The sequence below is a fragment of the Cynocephalus volans genome, chromosome 7 (assembly GCF_027409185.1).
Source record: "Cynocephalus volans isolate mCynVol1 chromosome 7, mCynVol1.pri, whole genome shotgun sequence".
Taxonomy (NCBI): domain Eukaryota; kingdom Metazoa; phylum Chordata; class Mammalia; order Dermoptera; family Cynocephalidae; genus Cynocephalus; species Cynocephalus volans.
The window spans coordinates 108,926,667-108,951,200 of NC_084466.1; the positions used below are offsets into that span (position 1 = coordinate 108,926,667).

General features: G+C 39.0%; 1 protein-coding gene across 12 annotated transcripts in view; it reads left to right on the forward strand.

Moving 5' to 3' along the window:
• FAM13C (family with sequence similarity 13 member C) overlaps positions 1 to 24,534 on the forward strand; it is a 109,639-nt gene that overhangs the window by 71,115 nt on the left and 13,990 nt on the right. For all 12 annotated transcript variants that reach the window (XM_063102389.1, XM_063102391.1, XM_063102390.1 and 9 more), the window contains 4 exons: positions 6,726 to 6,936; positions 8,257 to 8,395; positions 13,313 to 13,394; positions 14,748 to 14,956. In XM_063102389.1, the coding sequence (XP_062958459.1) occupies positions 6,726 to 6,936; positions 8,257 to 8,395; positions 13,313 to 13,394; positions 14,748 to 14,956 (641 nt within the window). The remainder of the gene's footprint in view (positions 1 to 6,725; positions 6,937 to 8,256; positions 8,396 to 13,312; positions 13,395 to 14,747; positions 14,957 to 24,534) is intronic.

A 24,534-nucleotide genomic window follows, 5' to 3' on the forward strand; every position in this document is an offset into this window, starting at 1 on the left:
AGCCCAAATATGTTATATTCGTTGGCTCTGTTATATTCATAGCTCCTTGAAGAAGTTCATGTAGTAGTTGGGTGATCTTAGACAAGTTATTTAATCTCTCAATGCCTTAGTTTCCTTTTCTTTAGAATGAGAAAAAGCATACTATCAACTTAGGATTTTTGTGAGAATGACATAGCATAATACGTATGAAGCTCTTAACACATCACCGTGATAAATGCTCGATATATGTCAGCTATCATTGTTTGAAAAGCTGGGCAGTCTTGCCCTATTCAGAACCTAAATTGCCTTTCCTCCAGTTGATAATGCTTACCTTTGTCTTTAAATATCTACTCTATCATAATTTCTAACTACTTTGAGGGTATAGAAATAACATTTCATACTATTTATTCTGTAGGTCTCCTCTAGAGCCTTGCACATGATTGACATTACACTAGTTTCCTTAAGTAAAAAGTATTTATGACAGCAATAATCTATAGAGCTGATGGCTGAGTAATTACCGCCTATGAATGTTGAAACTACACTTGTTAACAATAAAATCTATCTTGTATTAAGCCTATGACATAACTTCACCAGAAAACTTCTATTAATAATTTTTTCTCTGATGCTTTTATAACCATCTTCACAGTCTCTGAAGGAGGAAGTGTCACGTAAACCCCTTGTTTTCCAAAGAAAGCATTTTTTAAAGTGATTCAAAATGTGTAGATGACAGTTTAATTCTCTAAGGCAGTTTCTTCCTCATAGAAAGGAAGAAGAATCAGTCCTACAGCCCAAACTGCCAGGTGATTTTTTTTCTTTAATTTTTAAATTCAGTTTTTAAGGAAGGCCAAGTACTGTGTTGGATATCCCATTTGTCTCTGCTATACCTCATTACAAATGGGGATTCTGAATCTGAAGAGGCTTGCCTGCCCAAGGATATAACAACTGTGAACATGTGGTACATGGACCAAGCCCAGGCCTCCGACTCCACAGACCAGGCTTTTAACCAGTAGGCTTATAGTCATTTTTGTTTTTAATTAGTAGACTTTTTTTTTGAGATCAGTTTTAGGTTTACAAAAAATTGAGCAGGTGGTACAGAAATTGTCATTTACCACTTTCCACCTGCATACAGGTTTCCCATATATTACAGCCATTTAAAAAATACCTTTCTTTGGGTTATTTTGGTATTGTTCTTTCATGCTTATAAAGACTACAGTCTGGAAGTGACCAGATGATGTGCTCTTGGTGTCTGACAGTGCTCTGGACACCTCCCAGGGCCAGGGTGGCCAGCATCTTCTGTCTCTACCAGTTCCCTGAGAATCGTATGTTCTTGTGGCTCTGTCTATCTGCAGCTGCTGGTCCACTTTCTTTGACTGAATTGGCTAATTGAGCCAAACTGATGGACACTTGAGATTAGTAATTCTTGACTATGCCTCCTACTGGATGAGCCTAGTAATGGTACAGCACACATTGAAGGCTGGAATTTCCTTCAGAAGTCTTCCTGTTTGCTTTGTATGTTTAATTTTTTTCTGCTTTCCCAAAGCACTTCTGCTTATCAATGAAAACTTGTTTTTTGAAAAAACTCCCTTTTTTCTTTTTTTTTTTGGTGGAGGGCGGGGGGCTGGCCAGTACATGGATCCAAACCACGACCTCAGCATTATAAGGCTGCGCTCTAACCAACTGATAACTGGCCAGCCCTGGCTCTTATCATCTTAACAGCAGATTTTTATCAGCTGTATCACTGAGGTGACCAATTGTGCAGGAATCAACTAGAAGACCTGGGAATTGATTACACTGAGAGATGATTAGCATCATGGCACACAGCTTTCTTTGCATAGTTAGAAGCACTTGTGAATCTCCCACAGTGGTGGATGATGCTTGCTCTTTCCTCAGCCCCACAGCAAGGCAGGACACACCCGAGCAGGACATCATTCAGCATGAATATTATCTGAGCAGTTGGCTCCGTTTTGATAACATAGGGAGGGAAAAAAATGTTCTCAGTAATCAGATGCGGTTCGTTGCCCTTCTCCAATTCAATGAAATTGAAAGTGATTAAGTAATGTGTCCCAGATCACACAGGTGACACAACTGGGACTTGAATCTGGGTCTTTCTGAGCCTGTAGCTTGTGCTTTTATACATGATGGCAAACTGCCTCTTGGGATCTGCACGGTGCCTGTCATGCAGCCCAGCCCTGCTTTCATGGTGACAAATTTCCCACCCCTCTAGCTCCCTAACACTTCCGTTGCCCATCCAGAGAAGCGGGCACACAGAAGCCTGCTTGGAGTGCCAACCTCTCCCTACTTGGTCAGCCTCCCAAGCCAGAATCCCTTTTCATCTGCCCTCATGCCACCTTACCCATTCTAGCATGTCAATACCACTTCTCTCTCAGTGGTCTCTAACCAAGCAAGCTCATCTCTTTCCCCTGCCTGATTGGAATGACTCCAGGTTTACCCATATTCTCTCTCTCTTGACCTTGTAACTAACCCTTTAGAGCCTCAGGCACTCAAATTCAACATACCTAAAACTGAACCCATCAAGTATCCATCAGATGTTTTTTGGCTGTTTTTTGGTTTTGTTTTTATGGCCCTCTTTGTGTGTTCAATACTGTTATCCTCTCTGCTGTCTGCCCAGAGAGAAGCTGGCTGAGAACTCTGAGGCTTGAACCTCATTGGAATCATGGACATGCTTTTGGCTCATTGAGCTTTTAAAACCAACAAAGGCTGATGATTGGCATTTTGGAATGCTATCTATGAGCCCACCACGATGGATGAACCCAAGAGTGCAAATTAACAAATCCACAAGACTATATGGCTCATTTATTACTCAGTGGAATCTCCGTAGTTCATCTCAAGTTTTTGCAGATACTTATTTAAATTTTGCATTGCTTTAAAAATTCACATTAGAAAGGTATATTTTTAAATCTGACTGACTCATTTAACAGCTGTAATGTAGTATCTGCTTCTGACTGGGGTGGCAGCCAGATCAGAAGTGGTCTCTCGGCCTTCACACGCTGATGGTAATTATTTTTCCTCTCTATGTTCCCTCCTGTGCAGTGAGTGGCTGCCAGAAACAGCATCAGAGATATGCAGTCAAACTCTCCCTGAATGGGGTTAGCATCACTATACTTCCCTACTGAATTTAAAATGGAAATCATATTACTACCAGCCTCACATGGTTGATATGAAGATTAAATACATGCAAAAACTCTCAGAACAAGTCTGAGGACATAGTCCATAAGTATTAGATGTGCTTATTATTCATGTTTATTTATAAATAAGGACTGACAGGAGTGACAACATGTTGAGGGGTACGCTGGTTCTCATTTCCCATATTAACCCCACAGGGGCTCCTAGTAAAGTTGGTGCACAGTGAAGACAATATTTAACTTCCTTATTTTGATAATAATAGTTATTAAAATGATGATTCTCATGGACACTGGGTTTAGCAGTTTCTATGCCTTATCCTGATGTTTTACCAAATATGCTATACAAAGGAACCCTGGATAAACATTGTTAGTTTTAAGAGAAATTGATTTTAATGTGTATTAGCTTTCAAAAATGTAACCAGCATATCAAATTCATGGCTTTTTGGTCATCATTGCTTAGGATGAAGCAGAAATTAAAAACAGCAGCTAGAGCAACAACAAAAAACTGTTGATTGAAATTTAAATATATATATATATATATTTAAAATAGGTTTATGTGGATATGGCAAAGTTTTTGAAGGAATACAGTTTTATTTCATTTCATTCTCACTTAATCTTGTGAGGCAGGCACCACTATTCTTCCCATTTAACAGATGAAGAAACTGATGTTTAAAAAGGTCATCATTTCCAAAGACTCTGCCAGTGGTAGACTTGAGATTCAAACTAACAATCTTAACTCTTTGTTGTGTTCCCTCTGGGGTGCTTTCTCACCTCCCTCCTCAGGAGTGCTTTTTAAAAACCTTATGTTAACTTGTTGGGTTTTCCTTTCTGTAAAATTAAGATACATGTGTTACAGAAATTTTAGAAAATACAATGAAGCAAAGAGAAGAATTTTTTTATTGTGGTAAGAACACTTCACATGAGATCTACCCTTTTAATAAATTTTTCAGGGTACAATGTAGTACTGTTGACTATAGGCACAGTGTGGTTCAGCAGATCTCCTTTCAGATTGTTTGGCACAGCCCTGGGAGTAGGACAGGCCAAACAAGAAAACTGAGAGAGGTTGGGAAACTGGCTGGAGCCCCACAGAACATATAGGCATACCAGACTCCTGGCTCCCCTTCCTCTAAACCATACTGCATCACACAATGGGCCCTGGCAAACTACCCCTTCCTTTGGAAGAAAAAGTAATGTGCCCCCAGGGAACCATGAGAAGCCACCATAGTGTAATACTGCCATAAGCTTTTCGCAACTGGGGAGCAGGGTCTGGAATCAGTGGCCTGGGCTCTTTTCCCAGGACAACAGCAGTACTGGCTCTGAGTCTGCACAGGCCTCTTCTGAGCAAAGATCTCAATAATTCTGTTTACACAAATGCACACACACATACACGTGCCAGCTGATTTAATTAAGCCCCTTCTTAACTCAAATGGTGAATTTGGACAAAGAAGTGAGGCTCTACCAAATCACCAGTTTTTGACTCTTGCTTTTCAACTGCTTGCTTTGGGATTTTCTGGCTCACAGCTTCCTTCAATAGCAAATCAGAGGGAAGGGAGGTCAGGATGTTAATTAGGCAGCATTGGTAAATTATGTGAGTGCCCAGGAAAACAGAAGCCATATAAATGGAGGTTTACAATTACTATTACAATACGATTAAAAAAGCCATTCATAGTAATCTGTGATTCTATGAAGTTATATCTTAGACTCTACACATTTCAGAAACTGAGCTTTTTTCCCAGTTCTACTTCATAGTCACGTGACCCGCGTGCTTCCCTTCTGGCATTATAAACAGCAACAAGAGACTGTAAGTTTTGACCTGGGGGCCACAGCTGAGTTGAAAGGTTGAAGGTTTCAGACCTTTCCCACTTCAAGAAAAATATGCTGATCTCAGGTGCTTGCTAAAGATTACTTTCCTTCCCATTATTATTACCGGAAGATATTTCCAAGAAACAGGTAACATGAATAAAAGACATTTCTTCTTAGAGCTTAGTGGTTTAAGAAAAGGATTTGGTGAGGAACCCGTATCCTTCCTGGTGAATTTTGAAGGTGATCATTATTTTATGCTATGATTTATTGGTTAGTAACTCTTATTCCTGTTACTCTTTAGGGCTTGCGTCAAATCACAGCGTTTTCTTGGTAAATTATTCATAGCAAGAGCTTGTCTGTGGTGATCTGTGTCAGTCACACCAGCACACCTTGCCTTGCGCGGAGGCACTGCCACTTACCTGGCTCTGACTCCACCCTCACCACGTCCACAGGCCACTGAACTTCAAAGGCACAATAGGAGGCATTATCTACCCTCCCAGTCTACTGCCCACCAGGGGAGAAGCCAACTGAAAACACACAGGACTTAATCAGACCTTTGATGTTACACAAAGCAAATTGCATTTCAAGCTCTAGAGAACAAATAGCCATTCTAAATCTGATTAAGATTCATCCGGTGCCAAATTGTGATGTTTATTTTGGAAAAGTGGCTGGTCAGTATTTTCTGATTCTGTTTGTTCATCCAGAAAGTCTTTGTTTTCCTCTTTCTTTAGAGAGGTAGAAGTTAGAGGAAGGTTTGGTTAGTCCTGACTTGTCTGCTGGGCATAACTGAAGAGTTTGTTTTGGCTGCTTCTTGTACAAGGCACAGGATGGAGAGACTCGTATCCTGGCCACCCTGACTTGGTGTCCTAATGCTCCCCCACTGACAGACCTCACTCCCCTGCCCTCACCTCCATTGCAGAGGGGTGCCCACCTTTGGGGCTGACTCTAGGTAGGGAGCTAATGAGCCAACTTAAAAGGCGAGTGGTCGTAGTGAGAATTCAGACACAGAGCTGGCTAGTGCGGGAGAGGGTTTGGAGCAGGTTTTGTTTTTGTTTTTAGTTTTGTCCAAAATAAAATGCTCCATAAAATTTTGGAGTAGAAAATCGAATCATTCCTAATTCTACCATGCTTTGTAGTTGCCATGTAACTTCTTTCATCTTTTAGTGCATTTATTTGTACACATAAATGTATGCTTTTTATAAATGGAATCATTACTGCTTTGTTTTGAAATTTGTGGTTTCCATTTGGCATATTCTGAACATCCCTCCATTTTGATAAGTAGGGTTCTCCATCATTTTTGATGACTGCTGAATAATTTTCTGTCTGGGGATCCTCTCCCCTCTCTTCCTCCTTTATTTTCTCCTCTCTTTTCCAATACTCTCTTCTCTCTCTTCCTTCACTGACACTGATATCTCTTTTCTTCCTCATAATCTATAATCTTTTGCTCAAGTTCTATTTATTGTTTTCTTTTTATTGACTTTAATGCTTTGTAATATACCCTACAACATATGTAAATAGTATGAAATAAAAAGAGGATTTTTGTAGTTTGGGGCTGTGCTGACTGTATAACCCAAACAAAATTATTTGTTTCCATTTTTTTTGTTGGCAGCTTTGTAATATTTTCTATCCAGTTTCTGTGAGAACAAACATGACAGTGTTTTGAAAGCTTTTTATATCCCCAGAAGGAAGAAATGACAGAGGCAAGCCATGATAATGAATGTTTATGATCTTTATTTAGGAACATGACAGTCTCAAGCCCTCTGTCACTTCTAAGTCTTGATGATTTATCTTGTTTTCCAGACCCCGTGCCAGTCCACAAAGATGGGCAGAATGAAGCTGACAGTGCAGCAGAAGACCTCCAGTCTGTCGGGACCAGCAGGCTGCTCTATCACATCACTGATGGCGACAACCCACTGCTGTCGCCACGATGCTCTATCTTCAGTCAAAGCCAGAGGTTCAACTTAGACCCCGAGTCAGCCCCTTCTCCTCCCAGCACGCAGCAGTTTATGATGTAAGGAAACCTGGTTTTGTTATTGTCTTCATTTAATATAGTTTTTCAAATACCACATTTACAAACTACAATGAAGTGTGTGTCTGGAAGGCAGCTATGCTCACCACTATACCACCAACGCGCTCGAAATGTGTGTCTGAAATCATGCAAACGTGCCTGCCAAATGCAACTGCAGGAGCAGGACAATAAATGGCAAAAATCAGTGTGTTTTCTCGTTGGGAGTGCTATTTCAGGCCTTAATACCTCAGGAGAAAATGGTCATGAGAGACAGGCTACCCCATGGGCTCTCATGTTTGAATATTATTGATGAAATGACCAGAATCCTGAGTAAGTATATATACATGCAAATATCAAGAATGATGAGCTCAATATCCTTCCTGTGTTCAACAGTGACTTCAATGGATGGATTGGGGGGAATACTTGGGATTGTCTACCTCAATTTCTTCTTAGATTCTAGAAACATGGTAGCTTACAGTAGCACCCCCCCTCCCCAAATAAGTATATACATATGTATGTATACATGAGCATATAGCCAGATACCTGTCCCTATACACTCTATTTAGAATTTGCATTTGGGATTGGAGTGAGGTTGAGGTACTATGTGTTATTTATTTTTAAGTTCCACAAATAATTTTGATGCATGCTAAAACTGAGAATCCCTTGGCTAAATATATGCCCAGAGAATCCCTAGTTTCTCCCTCATAACTCACGCTGTTATTCTTGAGTTTATCCAAACCCAGATCCATGGACTATCTATTGATGGACTTGAGGAAGTTAATGAATTATTGCTATTGCATGTACAGTGTGTGTCATGTGAGAGGGTGTGTGCATTTTCTGGAGAGGGGGGGCCATTCCTTTCATCATATTTGAAAAAGTTCTGTTATGTCAAGAAAAGTGAACCATTCATCTAAATTTTCCTTGAAAATGTTGGTAGGTGTGGCTCATGCAGCTGACTAAGGATTAACAGGGCTGTCTCTTCTGAGTCTTAAATTGGCCTCCTCTAAGCTTTAACAAATGCATTTCCTGGACTAATATTTGACATTCGTATGCTAAAATGTACTGGGGTCTCCATTAATGAGTAGATCAGGGGTCTACTCTGTCCGGGGTCTGTCTACCCTGTTGAGGTGTTATCCTGTATGAGCCACACTTACCAACATTTTCAAGGAAATTAATGAGGTGCTACCATGGTAGATTCATCAAATATTGAACTGCCCTCTGGACTTCTCTGATAATCCAGGAATCTTAGTTTGTAGACCAGCAGCAGTGATTACTGGAAGACCATTGTTTTTTATGCTCTTTCCTTTTCTATAATCGTCACAGGCCCCGGAGTTCTTCCCGATGCAGCTGTGGTGATGGCAAGGAGCCACAGACCATTACCCAACTCACCAAGCACATCCAGAGCCTCAAGCGGAAAATTCGGAAATTTGAAGAAAAATTTGAACAAGAAAAGAAATACCGGGTAAGGACCCTGGAGTTGACTTAAGAGGGCATAATGTGAGAGGCATGTCGATTTTTCTGAGCTTCTGTCCTGTTTTGCAGGGGACAGCTCTGTTCCCATTGACCAATGAAGGACCTGTTCTAAATTGAGTTCCCATCCTGGGTCTGTCTTGTTTTCACATGCTGTCAGTTGACTTCTGCTAAGATGTTTTCTAGTAATGGATTACAACTCTTATTTCTGAATTTATTTGATTATTGATCCCCCCCCCCCTTTTTTTCTGAGGAACGTTACTATCACTAGTTTTTCTAGGATCAAAAATTGGATAATTTTTGAATTGTGGTGTAATTTTTTCTTTAACCTTTTCCCTTTTGCATTTGAATAAGAACCTATTAAGGACCCAAAGGGCAAAACCTCCAATTGTGGGGCAGAATGAGGGAGAGATGGTACTTCCTGGTTGGCTGGTGGTGACCTCTCAAGTGACATTTGTTCAGGCCACTCATAAGAACAAACCTTGAACCATCCTTTCCCATCAGCAAGGTGCCAGTCTTTGTGCTGGTACCACAATGCTGCAAACACAAGTCTTGTCTTTTCTCGCATAAGAAACTACAGAGTCATAGGTAAGTGTCTTGTTAGCCAATGCTGCTTTTATTTATTTTCTCTAATGGTGACCATGGCATAGAGAAAAATCATTTCACATAGAATTGCACAAAGATATTGGGTCTTTGGCAGAGGGCCCAGAACAGCTTGTTATTAGAAAAGGGAATAATCTCTCATACATCTTGAAATATTTAAAGGCTCACTAAGCCATTGGTACAGAGGCAAATGGAGGGTTCCTGTGAGTGCGGGTAAGTTCTGGGGAGGGAGATGAGAGTGGGTAATATTCCACTGTCCCATTCTTTCTGTCCTGTGTTTCCCAAAGTGGCCTCAAATTCACTTAAAAAGGGGTTCTAAGGAGTAGTTTTTACCTTTGCAAAATGGGGGAAGAAATCAGATTGGCTTTCAAGGCAACCTTAGTCAGTGTGCTGAAGATTCTTCCCTTCCCCAGAGTCAAGCAGTCACAGCTACTTATTGTCTTTTATACAGCAGGAGGGAGCTCTACACCATTATAAGTCCAGGCCTTTGTTTTCCAAACAAAGAAATTGAGGCCCAGTGAAGACAAATAACTTGCCTAAGGTAGTTATGTTCTATCAGCTCAGGCTTGGGGAAGTAGATTGAAGATGAGTAGGTTTTGCAATGGAGCAGAAGATGTAAAATTCTTAAGGGTCCACATTTGGAAAGCTACAGATATCCTGTGAGAAGCTGATCTCACCTGTTTGCTGCTGGAATGTTATTGGACATGTGATGTCCCCACATTGGAAACTGTATAGTAACCACTAGGGGCTCCATTCCCAGGGCCTGTTAACACTTCTTACCTGGCAGTTCTTGAATCAGACTGTTCTGGATTTAAATCCAGTACAGCCATTTAAGAACTTTGTGACTTTGGACTTGTTACTTTTTCTTTCTGAGTTTCAGTTTGTCTGTCTGTAAAGTGGACTTAATATTAGTGGTGACTTAAGTTTGTGAGTGTTAAATGAGGGAGTACACTATGATGCTTATTATAGTATTTGGCATGAAGGAAGGAAGTGAGGCTACGTATTACTAACTTTTTAATCTCCTTGAGTGATATTTGAACAGGCTACCTCATGCAGTCTCTGCCTTGTCAGAAAATGAAGAAAAATTATACATGTTAATTCTCCACTGGATTTTTCCACCTGTGGCTACAGACCCTGGATTATTTCTTTCAACTATAATAGCCACTCAGCAACTGCCTGTCTTGGAAGAGAATTTCTTCTGACACCTCCTGGCTTTGTCTAAAGCTTTAGAGCCAGAGCAGATATACACACACATGCTTAAATGCTCACACTTCCATGCAGAATGACAGATTCGAGAGCAGTAGGGGATAGAGACTTCATGGTCACCGCTGCTTCGGTGTATATAAAAGTCTTTGATGTAATCAGAACCTTACATGTCTGAGGAAACAGGGCTTCCCCTTGCCCTTCCTGTCAGGGTGCCAGGCTGTGGTTAGAGGTTTGACATGGCAGTGGACCTTGATTGGTTGCTGTGGGTAAGGTTTCCCTTCCTGGCAGCCTAACTGTGGAATTAGTAACACTCACTGCTAATTTTTGAATCCAAGTTCTGCTGGGCCTTTGGGCTGTTCTGATGCCCATGTATAACATATATTTTTCCAACTCTGTGTGAATGTAACCATTTTATATCCCTATCTAAAACCGTGCTTATTCTCTACAACTGATTTTGCATTCGATTATTGGACTCATGGGCTTAGAAAAGGCTGCTTCAGCCAGATGTTTACTTTCAGTGGAATCAGAGAACGTTAGACTTGGAAGGGATCAGCCTGTCTTCTTTCTTATCTGACAATTGAAAAAACTAAAGCCCAGAGAGGGGAAGTGAATTTTCCAGAATCACACAGCAAAAGAATTGATCTAGCCCAGACAACAACTCAGGTCTTTTCATTATCAATCCAGAAGTCTTTCTAAAGCATTTCATGAGCCATCTCTTGCAGATCACAAATCTGGTCCAGTGGTACCTTCAGTTTTGTAGTTTGGAAGCCCATTTTAGTTGCATTGAACAAAACCTAAACTATGGAACTTCTGGGTTATGACCATTGGGATCTAATAAACTAGAATATTTCAGTTCAGAAGTTAGAAGGCCTGAAGAGCCACAGATCGTATATGAAAACTTTCTGTGTGATTTGAGAACCGCTATCCATATGAGCTTGACTTAACCTCTTTTAAAAGCTCCCCAAAGGGTAGGGAATAAAAAATTTCATTTCAGAAACTGATTTGAAGCTTTAAATTATTTTACCAGGAAATTTAGCCTTAAATTTCTCCTAAGTCCTACGTGCAGTAGTGAAAATTTATTTCTTTGGTGATCACTGGCTTAGGGTCTTTAGGTTTTTTTGTGTTATGTGTCTTATTATATTTCAAAAGAAGGACTTAACTGTGTGGAGCGGATCCAGTGAACCAGTGAAGCGCTGTTCAACAAGATGTTTTCTCAGATTGCAGTGAAGACATCTCTAAGGATTTTGAGAAACCAAATATAAAACATTAATTGTCCATATAACCCAAAGCCAATGTACTAGACTATGTATTTTTTATATTGGGAAAATATTAGAGTGCATCATCCTAGCAGACCGTAGAGAGGACCAGGCTAAGCTGTTTTCTTTTGGGGGCTGGGGGGGCGGAGAGGGAAGAGGTCCATGAGTTACTCTCCGTGGTCCTGAACCCAGGGATTCCCTTGTGGAAATGATAGTCTCTTGTCCAAGCTCCCTTAGGAAAGAATCATTGCCATTTTCCTTCAGTCTTCATTTCCATCTTGATTTTAAAACATATGGTTTTTACATTGCTCTAGAACTGACATAGCCATGTCCTGGGTTTCACAATGAACAGACCTAATCCTATGTACATTTGATAATCCTGTCACACAAGTACTGTTTTTGCCTTTGAACTTGAAAGGCATGTGTTTTTCATCTTTCTATGCCTCCCTCTCACCAACAAACTGCTGATGTTACACGGATTTAGTGGAACCTTAAAGAAACATGACAGAGCTCCTAGGTTTGGTCACTAACAATGCACACATTTCAAACTATTATGTTTGTGATCATGTCATCTAGGACAATACTTATATAGTTCCTTGTATACCTTTAATTTAAAGTAACTATTAATTTTCTTGAGCCTGCATTTAAGTTACCATGATGGCCTTGACTTGTTTAAAAATATTTATTTCTTAGTGATCTGTGGGTGTAGAGAGTAACTATGTTTGTCAATCCTTCTCTCCTAGTTTCTTTCTATCTGTAGAAAATCCACTTTTGTGCTCTAAGAAGAAATCCAGAAGTTATAGTGAATGATTTGCATCGATAGAGTCATATTCTTCTTAAAAAAATATTCTTATTGTCACATCCAAGGCATTATTAACTATTTGTAGGACATGCATAACCCTATATGTATGTTTGTTGGTGAAGGCATATTTGGGATTCCTTTGAAGGTCAGGTAGTAACACTACTACTACTACCACCACTCCTGCTAGTAATAACAACAATAATATTTTTTATTCTAGCTAACACTTCTATACTATTTACCATGTGCTTGAAACTGTTTTCAGTGCTTTACAGAAATTAATTAATCTCTCACAGCAACCCTGTGAGGGAGATGATGTCATAATCCTCATTTGATAGATGAGACTGAGGCACAGAGAGGTGAAATGCTTTCCCCAAAGTCACACAAATATGATTAAATTTCACTTTAATGCTAACCCCAGCAGGATATTGAGTCTATGGATAGTGGGAGGATTAGAAATCTAGGCTTTCTCCTGACAGTCTGACTTCTCAGGACTGTTGTCAAATTTTGGCGATTCTGGGGGTCTCCTTTCTTTGGCTTGGAGGATATGACTGATAGGAGCTAAATCATCCAGTTTGTCACTATTCTCTAGCAGGTTGTGGTCTTAAGCCATGTATATGAGCCACAGGCAAGGTAGTGAGTACTGGTTTGTATGAGTTCAGTCATCTGCATTGATACAGAGAATGGCCTGGCAATGTGGTGTGGGGTATGGGTGGCCTGCAAGGTGATTGTGGGTTAGATTGTAGGGAGCACTGACATGGTCAGGAGTATATGAAAAATACTGGGTGACCAGGAGTGCTTACGAAAAATGCCCATGACAAGGATGAAAGAGTGGAGGAAGTCAAGAATGTCTGCTTTGTTTTCCAGAAGCAACCCCATCAGCTGGAGTTTTCATGCCTGAATTTCTCTCTCAGATTTATATGTTCCTGAACTATCTTTGTATGGCTCAGCTGTTTAAATTTTTTGTTTTTCCTTTTCTTTCTCTCCCTGCCTCTTCCTCCTTTCCTTCACCCTCTTCCATCCCCATTTATCCTTCCCTTGGTAGCCTTCACATGGTGACAAGACTTCTAATCCTGAAGTCCTGAAGTGGATGAATGATTTGGCTAAAGGTCGTAAACAGCTCAAAGGTAAATGCCAGCCAAAAGTCTCTTCTCAGAAAGGAAGCAGTTACGGTAGTGATAATGTACTCCAGGGCATTTCTGATTCATTTCCACCAGGGCTGTCTTGAACCTCATTTCCCACTTAGATTGGAGGCCCTATTTGAAATACAGGGTCCTGGGTCTCCTTCATTGTTTGGCTCCATTTAATAAACCTCCTTACAAAGAGACTGAGGACCTCCAGACTCCCAAGTGGAATCATTCACTTCAGGAACATTTCAACATGTGGAACATTAACCTCCCTGGGATATTGGATTCTTGGATGTTAGAAACAAAAGAGATCCAAGAAATCATTTTTTCCACGTACCCCATTCCACAGATGAGAACATTTATGCCCAGAGAGGGGGAAGGTTTATGTAGTTTGGAGGTGGTGAGCCAGGTATAAAATTTGGTTTTCCTGCCTCATGTCCAGTGTTGTTCTTTTTCTGTCTCCCCCTCTGGAGATGGTGGTATGAGTATTAATTAACCCTAAAATCCATTTAGAAAGGACTATTGTTATTTACCAATAAAAAATTATCTTCTTCCTCTCTTCACACTCTAATTTCAAGACTTAGGGACATTGATTTTTTCCAAACTTCAGGAAGGATGGTGATTATAAATAACTAGAAAGAAATATTAATTCAGTGGTATTAAACTCAGTGTAGCAGGTTTAACATGCAGTGTTTAAACACCAAGCCAGAGTCTAACTAAAAAACAATCATCAAACAAAGAAAATGAGCTATGTAATTGAGAAATCAATATAAATGGCCTCATGAAACAGCCAGTTCTCTAGTATATTCTGAAATGTAATTCCCTGATAAGTCCTAGGTGGCTTTTTATTTTTAATTATCTAGGTTTATAGAAAGCCACATTGTCATAATGGTGATTCTTGGATTTCAAAACTGTGAAATCTGTCAAGTTGGGGCTAGCATGCCCCTCTCCCCTTTCCCAGCCCCTCCTGTATTTCCTAGGGTGTCTGCATGTGTAATGCCTTCCAGAAGTACTTCCATTTCCATAGGGGCTTTTGGTGAACACACAACTTTCAAAACCTAAGTAAATGAATCTTTGAGTGTAAAAGTTCAGGTGCTTCAGAAAATAAAAGGTGTAAAACTTTGGGGCCAAGTAAATCCCAGCCTCCAGAGCCCTCTGTTTTCACAGCTAACTGGGATCTTACTCTATTGGCCCTGGTTATTAAGGCTGCCCTTGCCCCCTGAAAAGCCATCATTAACATTGTTCATTTCCACTGACTTGGGATCAGGAGAGGGAATTTCCTGAAAGGCTGTCTGTTCTTATTGGGGCCAGTGGGTCCTCTTTGCTCATGGTAACTTATGGCATTTCTCTTAGAACTAAAGCTGAAGCTGTCAGAACAAGGGACTGCTCCCAAAGGTCCACCTAGAAACCTGCCCTGTGAGCAACCCACAGTCTCTAGAGAGAATGGGAAGACAGAAGCTGCAGGCCCTGAGCCAAGCTCCTCTGGAGAGGAGACTCCGGATGCTGTGTTGATGTGCCTGAAGGAGAAGAGAGAGCAGTTTCCCCACCAGGAGGATTCTAAGGTACTTATTTGCATGGAGCCCCAACAATTCTACACAGTGCCAGTAAGACCATGGTTTTGACCAATTTGTCAGAGCACTTTGCCACCACATAAGCATGTTTAGGAGGCTGGCTCCCAAATTTCAGTCAGATAAGTCTTGGGTGGGTTATTGGTCATGAACTATGAGTATTGCCACATGATTCCAGGATGTGCCACCACTCTAGAGGTTATAGTATTGCGTGTCAATGAAAAGCGAATAGCAAGACAATAGGGTATATCATACCCCTTTCTCCACCCCCCATAAGTTAGCAAATGCACCCAAGACTAGGGAATAAGCATTTTGTCTAAAAGGATAGGGCTCCAGTTACAGTCCCTTCCTTAAGTTTTATTAAAAAATAATAAAGCACGGATAAAGTATAAGTGGTAAGGAAAGTGGTTTGGTATTCTATATAATAAGAACAGAGAGGTGAGTTTCTTGTGGAGGATTAGGTTGGAACTCAAGAATTCAGCTTTAGACATCTTAGTTTTGAAATCAGTCAGACATCCAGATAGAGTTGTCAATTAGGCATTTGGATATTCGAGCTTGATGCTCAAAGAAAAGATTTACTATGTCTTACAAAGAAGAAAAGAGCAATTAACATTTTTATGTGATTTTTTGTTAGCATATTCATTATTCCAATTGTAATTATTCTTTATGTCCTTTACCCAACCAATCCCTCCCCAAACCCCAACCCCCATCTCTAGCATGCTTAGGTTTGTTCTCTCCTTCTGAAAGTTCAATGTATTATTGTGATTTCTTTCTTTATTTCCTTCCTCCCTCCCTTCCTTCCTCCCTCCCTTCCTCTTCCTTCTCTAGTACCCAGTTATGAGTGAGGACATATGGTATTTCTCTTTCTGTGTCTGGCTTATTTCACTTAACATAATTTTCTCCAGGCTCATCCATGTTGCCGCAAATGGCAGAATTTCATTCTTTTTTATGGCTGAGTAGTATTTCATTGTGTATATATACCACATTTTCCTTACCCAGTCATCTGTTGATGAACACTTAGGTTGATTCCATATTTGGGCTATTGTAAAAAGAGCTGCAATGAACATGGGAGTGCAGGTGCCCCTTCAACATGATGTTTTCCATTCCTTTGGCTATATACCCAGTAGTGGCATTGCTAGATCATATGGTAGTAGTTCTATCTGTAGTTGTTTGAGAAACCTCCATACTGTTCTCCATAATGGCTGTACAAATTTGCTGTCCCACCAACAGTGTAGAAGAATTCCCCTTTCTCTGCATCCAAGCCAGCATTTGTTATTCTAGGTCTTCTTAATAACGGCCAATCTACCTGGGGTGAGATGATATCTCAGTGTGGTTTTGATTTGCATTTCCATGATGATTAGTGATGTTGAGCACTTTTTCATGTATCCGTTGGCTATCTGAATGTCTTCCCTTGAAAATGTCTATTCAACTCCTTTGCCCATTTTATAATTGGATTATTTGTTTTCTTACTGTGAAGTTGTTTGAGTTCCTTATATATTCCAGATATTAATCCCTGGCAGGATGTATAGTTTGCAAATATTTTCTCCCATTCCATAGGTTGTCTTTCCACTCTGCTGATTGTTTCCTTTACTGTGCAAAAGGTTTTTAGTTTGGTATAATCCCATTTGTTTATTTTTTTTCTTTTGTTGCTTGTGCTTTTGGGGTCTTATTCATAAAGTCTTTGCCCACTCCTGCTTTCCAAAGTGTTTCCCATACATTTTCTTTTAGTAAATTTATGGTTTGGGGTCTTATATTTAAGCCTTTAGTCTATTTTGAGTTGATTTTGGTATATGGTGAGATGTATAGGTCCAGTTTCATTCTTCTGCATATGGATGTCCAACTTTCCCAGCACCATTTATTGAAGAGGCAGTCTTTTCCTCAATGTGTGTTCTTAGTGTCTTTGTCAAAGATCAGTTGGCTGTGAGTATGTGGGTTGATTCCTGGGTTTTCTATTCTATTCCATTGGTCCCAGTGTCTGTTTTTATGCAAGTCCCATGCTGTTTTGGTTATAATAGCTTTGTAATATAATTTGAAATTGGGTAGTGTTATGCCTCTGGCTTTATTATTATTTTTTACTCAGGATTGCTTTGGCTATTTAGGGTCTTCTGTCATTCTGTATGAATGTTAGGATTGTTTGTTTTTATTTCTGTGAAGAATGTCATTGGTATCTTGATGGGGATTGCATTGAATCTTTAGATTGCTTTGGGTAGTACGAACATTTTCACAGTGTTGATTCTTCCCATCCAAGAGCATTGTATTTCTTTCCACCTTTTTGTGTCCTTTTTAATTTCTTCCAGTAGTGTTTTGTAGTTCTCATTGTAGAGATCTTTCACTACCTTTTACATTGATTCCTAGGTATTTTATTTTATTTTTTTTGGTGACTATTGTAAATGGGCTTGCTTTCTTGATTTCTTTTTCTGTTAGTTCGTTATTGGAGTATAAAAATGCTACTGATTTTTGGGTGTTGATTTGTATCCTGCAACATTACTGGTATTGTTAATGAGCTCTAAGAGTTTTTTGGTTTCTCTCTATATAAGACTTTAGGTTTTTTATATAAAGACTCTCTCTAGAGTCTTTAGGTTTCTCTCTATATAAGACCATGTCATCTGCAAATAGGGATAGTTTAACTTCATCCTTTCCAATCTGGATGCCCTTTACTTCTTTCTCTTGCTTGATTGCTCTGACTAGTACTTCTAATGCTGTGTTAAATAGGCGTGGTGAGGGTAGGCATCCTTGTCATGTTCCTGTGATATTGGTGATTGGTTTGTCATAAATGGTTTTTATTGTGTTGAGATCATTTCCTTCTATAACTAATTTTCTGAGAGTCTGTATCATGAAGGGATGTTGAATTTTGTTGAATTTTTTTTTTGTATCTATTATGATAATCATATGGTTGTGTCCTTGGTTTTGTTGATGTGGTGTACCATATTTATTGACTTGCTTATGTTGAACCAGACTTGCATCCCTGGGATGAATCCCACTTGATCATGGTGTATAATTTTTTTGATATGTTGCTGTATTCTGATTGCTAATATTTTCTTGAGGATTTTTACATCTATGTTTATCAAGGATATTAGCCTATAGTTTTGTTTTTTGTATCTTTGTCTGGTTTTGGTGTCAGGGTGATGCTGGCCTCATAGAATGAGTTTGGGAAAATAGCCTCTGCTTCAATTTTTTGGAATAGTTTGAAGACAACTGATATTAATTCTTCTTTAAAGGTCTGATAGAATTCAGCAATAAAGCCACCCAATCCTGGGCTTTTCTTTGTTGGAAGATTGCTGATTACTGCTTCAATCTCATTGCTTGTTGTTAGTTAGTTCAGGTTTTCTATTTCTTCTTGGTTCAGTCTTGGTAGTTTGCATGTGTCCAGATACTTATCTATTTCCTCCAGGTTTTCATATTTGTTGGCATATAGTTGTTTATAGTCATCTCTAATGACTCTTTGTATTTCTTTGGTATCAGTTGTATTGTCTCCCTTTTCATTTCTGATTTTTGTTATTCGGGTCTTTTCTCTCCTTCTTTCTTTTTGTTTTTGCTAACCTAGCTAATTGTCTAAGCCAACTTTTTGTTTCATCAATCTTTTTTTTTTTTTTTTTTGGTTCTCTATTTCATTTAGTTCTACTCTGATCTTAATTAGTTCTTTCCATCTACTACTTTTAGGATTGGACTATTGTTGTTTTTCTAGTTCTTTGAGGTGCAACATTAGGTCACTTATTTGAAGTCTTTATATTCTTTCGATGTAAGCATTTATTGCAGTAAACTTCCCTCTTAGTACTTCATTTGCAGTATCCCATAAGTTTTGGTATGGTGTGTCTTTATTTTTGTTAGTTCCTAGAAAATTTTTGGTTTCCTGTTTAATTTCTTCTTGGACCCATAGGTCCTTCAGGAGCCTGTTGTTCAGTTTCCATGTATTTGTATAGTTCCCAGAGTTTTACATGTTATTTGTTTGCAGTTTTAATCCATTGTTGTCTGAAAAGATTCTTGAAATGATTTCAGTTTTTTAAAATTTATTGAGACTTGATTTGTGACCTAACATGCGGTCTGTCCTGGAGAATGTTCCATGTGCTGATGAGAAGAATGTATATTCCATAGTTGTTGGATGAAATGTTCTGTAGATATCGGACAGGTTCAGTTGGTCTAAGGTGTAGTTTAAATCCTGTTCTTTGTTGATTTGTTGCCTTAAAGATCTGTCCCATGCTGAGAGAAGGGTATTCAAATCACCCACTGTTCTTGTATTGGGGTCTGTCTCTTTCTTCAGGTCTTAAAGTGTTTGCTTTATATGTCTGGGTGCTCTAGTGTTGGGTGCATACATATTTATGATTGTTATGTCTTCTTGATGGATAGATCTCTTTATTATTATATAGTGGCCCTCTTTGGATGTTTCAGTGCTTAAGGTAGTCTGCTAGCTCTCTTAAATTTTCTTTACTTTTTAAAAATCTTTTTTCCTTTTTTATGCCTGGGTTATTTCAAAAAGGCCATCTTCAAGACCTGAAATTCTTTCTTCTGCTTGCTCTAGCCTGCTGCTCAAGCTCTCTGTTGTGTTTTTTATTTCATTGAGTGAATTCTTCAGTCCCAGGAGTTCTGCTACCTTCTTTCTTAAGGTATTAATCTCTTTGTAAACTTCCTCCTTCATATCCTGGATATTTTTTCTCATTTCATTGTGTTCTCTAATTGAGTCTTCTCTTATCTCTTTGAGTTTTCTTAAGATCATTGCTTGGAATCCCTTTTCAGATATTTCAAGGGTTTCCTGCTGAATGGGGTCTGGTACTTGAGAATTACTGTATTCCTTTGGTGGTATCATATCTTTTGTCTACTTGTAGTTCTAGTATCTTTTCATTGATGTCTGGTTATTTGTTAGAGCACTTGTTTCTTATATTACTCTTGAGTGGGCTATGAGGTAAAAGACTTCTTCCTCTATTTGCAGGCTCCACTGGTGACTCTTGTATCAATGCAGTTGAGTGTGCGGCAGGTTGCCTGTAAGGCAGCCCTGCCTGTAGTGCAGGCTCCACAGGTGACTCTTCTTGAATCAATGCATTCGTGTGTGCATCAGGCTGCTGCTGTGGTGGTAAGCCATCCTTGTGGTAGCAGTAGGTGTGGTGGTGGCTGTGGTGGACCACCTTCACAGAAATTGTGTTTGTGGCATTTGTGCTGGATACTCACTTTGGCTCCTGCTTGGGTGGTGGGAGGACCTTCCCGGGCCTTTAAGTTGTGCCCGCACTGGTGGTGCGGCCCGGGATGCTCAGTTGGGCTCCTGCTCATGTGGTGGGAGGGCCTGCCCAAGCAATTAGTATTTACCTGTTAATCCCTCTTGTCCTGCATATCTATGCTTCTGTTTCACTTATGCCAAGGAAGCTTTCCTGTGGTCTTTGACTGACTTTCAGTTCTTGAATATAAGTTGTAGTACTGTATCATAGCTCTAACTATCCAGTATGCCATTTGTTGTCTCTCTTACTACACTTCAAAAGCTTCTTGTATACAAGGACTTGCTTATGATCCCTTAGTATTTGTACTTAGTAGGTATCGAATGAATGTTTGCTGAGTGAATGGACAAATGTATAGATGAATTAACAAACATATTTAACATTGGGGTGAAGTAGTCATGAGAATGCTGTCTTTACCTGTTCTATTGTCCTGGTCTTAATCATAAAGTGGCAACAAAGGCCAAATCTCAAAAGGCTTACCATATGCCCTGGATTAGTCCTTTACAGCAGGACTTGTGATCTACAAGTGGGCCTGTGCCATGTCTATCTTTATGAAATACCTTTAGACTTAAGAAACAACCAGTATATGTCAGGAATAGAAGGTTTTCATCCACTTGACAACCTATCTCTCACTCAAGATTCTAAACTTTTGTGGTAGCCAGTGGATAATGTGTGTCTATCTCAAGCACATCCGTGGTTTCCCATCCTTCAATTCTTCTGAGGATCTTTCTTGTATTTTACAGTTACCTTCACCATATTTATAAAAGCATCTTGGTCAGTACCCAAGTCCTAAGTCTATGTTCTACTCAGTTAACCAGGGTAGTGAGGGGAGAGTTGGGACTGGTATAGTAGATTTAGAGCAGGACTCAGTGCTTGAACCAGCCACTTTCTAACCATATGCACTTGACAAGTAAACTAATTCTTTGAGAATCAACTCCCTCATCTGTAAAATACAGATAATATCTACTTATATAATTATTGTGACAATAATCCTGGTGACTGGTGGACAATCATTTATTTGCCAAAATATTTGAATACCTACTTTGTGCTATGAAGTAGGATAGGTACTAGATATAAAAAATAAACAAAAAAGAGAAGTCATGGCAGGGGGTGGTTGCTGCCTTCATGAAGCTCATGTTCTCCTGGGAGTTGGGATACAAGAAATAAATAACTCAGTAGACAAAATCACTAAAGATTTTGATAAGTACTGTGCAGGGAATTAAACAGATGATATGATAGAAAATAATGGGTATGGATGATTAGGAAGGCCAAGAAGGAGACATTTAGTGAAGAAGAATAAGCAGGCCAAGAGAGCAGCAAAGAGCATTCTAGACAGATGGAATTGCAAGCATGAAGGCCTTGAATGAAGGAAGAGCTTGTTGTGTACTTGGAATTCTCTGAGGGCTGAAGCACAAGATGGCATGGGATGAAGTCAGAAAGATAGACTGGGACCCATCACGAAGGACTTTTTAGGCTATGTAAAGTATTAGGAAGTTGCTGAATGGTTGCAAGCAAAAAGGTGACATGACATTTTACATTTAAAAGATCTTTCTGATTACTTAGAGAATAAATCATAGGGGTAATTAAACAAGTGGAAAAGGGGAGATAAAATGGGTGGCTAGGATTAGCATGGTAGCTTTGGAAATGGAAAGAAGTGAACATATTCAAAGTTTATTTTGGAGGTAGAGTCAAAAGGACATGCTGAAGCATTGGATGGGAGTAAGTGAAGGAAAGAATCTAGGATGGTGATGCATCCATTTACTGACATGGGAAAGACTAGAGGAGAAGCAGATTGGGGGGTGGGGTGAAAATTTAAGATGTCTGTTTTGGACATATTACATTTATGATATTAGAGGAATAGCATGACCAATCATCCCAGTTTGCTCACGACCTTCCTGGTTTTAGTACTGAAAATCCCATGCTCTGGGAAATGCCTCAATCCTGGACAAACTGCAATGGTTGGTCATCCTACTGAGGCATCCAAGTCAAATAGGCACATGCAAATGAGAGCTTGAAGATCAAAGAAAAATCTCTGAGTTCTTTAGAAATCATTCTTGTATAAAAGCAATTATTTCTATTATTTTAAATAAAGTATCTGTTGAATTATTTAATGTGCTAGAAACCTTTTCAAATAAACCTAGTATTTAGCTCTGAAGTAGACTAAAGTTAGACCCTTTAAGTAGAGAGCTCTATAGTAGAACATGTAAGCTTCAATATATAAAGTTGCAGCATTGTTCCTGGGAGAGTTTAATGTAGTAAACCATGTATGTAGTGGCTTGGCAGCCTTAAGGTGTGTTGTAAGGGTGAGTCCAGAGGTCATAGCAGAACCAAAGGGAGGACTGTAAAATTCCAAAGCAGCCTCCTCAATGAGCTCAGTAGCATTTCAGATCATCTCATTAAGTCCCATTTCTTTAAACTCAAACTGACAGATGACTTTTATCTGGAGTCCCTGCCTTACTGCTGAAAATGCATTAAATATTAAAATTTCCAAGATAAAGAATGATTTCTTTTCTACAGAGACTTTTATTATGACTCTTTCTGAAATTTTTGCATCTGGTGTTTAGTCAGAGCCCATACTAAAGCTGATAAATCTTACAGCATTGCCTTGTTGGTTCAGATTGCTAATGAGTAATTTTATACCTCTTTTGTCTATGAATGATTTGGGGGGATAATCACTTCTGGGTCACAGGACATTATTGTACACAGGAAATGAATGAATCATCCTCTGGATCTGACTGTAGTGCCTATTTATGTCCTCTATGGTCCTTTTCTTTTGGAAATCCTGAATTAGTGCTAGCACATAGACACATATTGCCCTTTCTGAGAACTGTAGGTGGGGTCAGGTGCACAGCAGAAATTATCAAGGGAATGAGTAACAGCAATTACTTCTTCTGGCTCCTCATCAATTATGGCATCTTTGAGGAGTGAAGCAGATTTTTAAAAAGCATAATAATTCATTTTGTTTTTAAAAATCAAGTAAAAACCTACTTGATTACTGGGTGGTTGTTAGTTGGAAAGAGGGAAGATCTAGAGGTAAAGGGTATGGAAAGAAAGATACCACCAAACTTTTCTGCTTGCCTACATATCCTTTTCTTAAGAAAAAAAATTAATTTTTTGAATAGGTAACACTTTCTCACACAGTTTAGGAAGAAATTATATAAAAGGTTATAGGGTAAAAAGACTCCTTGCCACCTCAACGGCCATCTCCAGCTCATGTCTCCCACCTCAAGCAGATAACTATTGTTATTAATGTCTTAATACCATTTTAGAGTTTCTATATAAATCATATGCCAGAAATGATCAATATACATCCTTAATTTGCCTCTTTAAACAAAAGGTAGCCATCTATATAATTGTGTATCTTTTTTCACTTTATATATTCTGGATAGCTTTTTGTATCTAAACAGGGAGCTTCATATTCTTTTTTATTTTTAAAACTTATTGTTTAATAGCAGTGTAGTATTCCTCTTTTTAGTAATGGGCAACATTGATATTTAACTTCAAGCCAACTATTTCAATAGCTCAAATAACATTTAGTATGCCTGTTATTAGGCCAGAGGTATTTAATTAATTAATTAGTTAGTTAGTTAGTTAATTTAGTTGCAAACAGACCTCCCTAAGGAATGGGTTTTTTTCTTTATTTTCATAGCAGTTTTAGTTTTAAAGAGAAATTGAGCAGAAAGTACTGATAGTTCCCATGCTCTCCCCCCACCCACATATACCATTTCTCCTTTCATAGACATGTTCCATTAGTGTGGTACATTTGTTACAATTATGAATCAATATTGACATATTATGTTAACTTCATTTTTATATTAGGGTTCCCCCTTTGTATTCTGTAGGTCTATGGGTTTTGACTAATGCATAATGTCATGTATTAACCATTACAGTATCTTACGCAACAGTTTCTCTGCCCTAAAAATCCTCTATGCTCCACCTATTCATCCCTCCCCACCTCCTCCCCTGAAATCCTGGCAACCACTGACTTTTTATTCTTTTTTCACATTTCTAATTTGTTTGTGTTGGAAACATTCAAAATCCTTTCTTCTAGCTAACTGAAACTATAGAGTAATTTTTTTTTTAATTATACATACATGTGGGGTATGATGTTGATTTTCAATAATTGTGTACAATATGTGATGGTTAGATCAGGATAGTTAGCTTATTCATCATTACAATATGCAATCACTCTTTGTGTGTGTTGACCAATTCCTCATTAGTCCCCCTCCATCTCCCCCCCACTTTCCACCTTTGGTTTTCTAAAAGTTCAACGTATTACTGTGATTGTTGTTTCTTTCTTTCTGTTTGTCTCTCTTTATTGTTCATTTGTTTATTTGTGGATTCAGCTCCAATGACTGGATAAGTAAATTG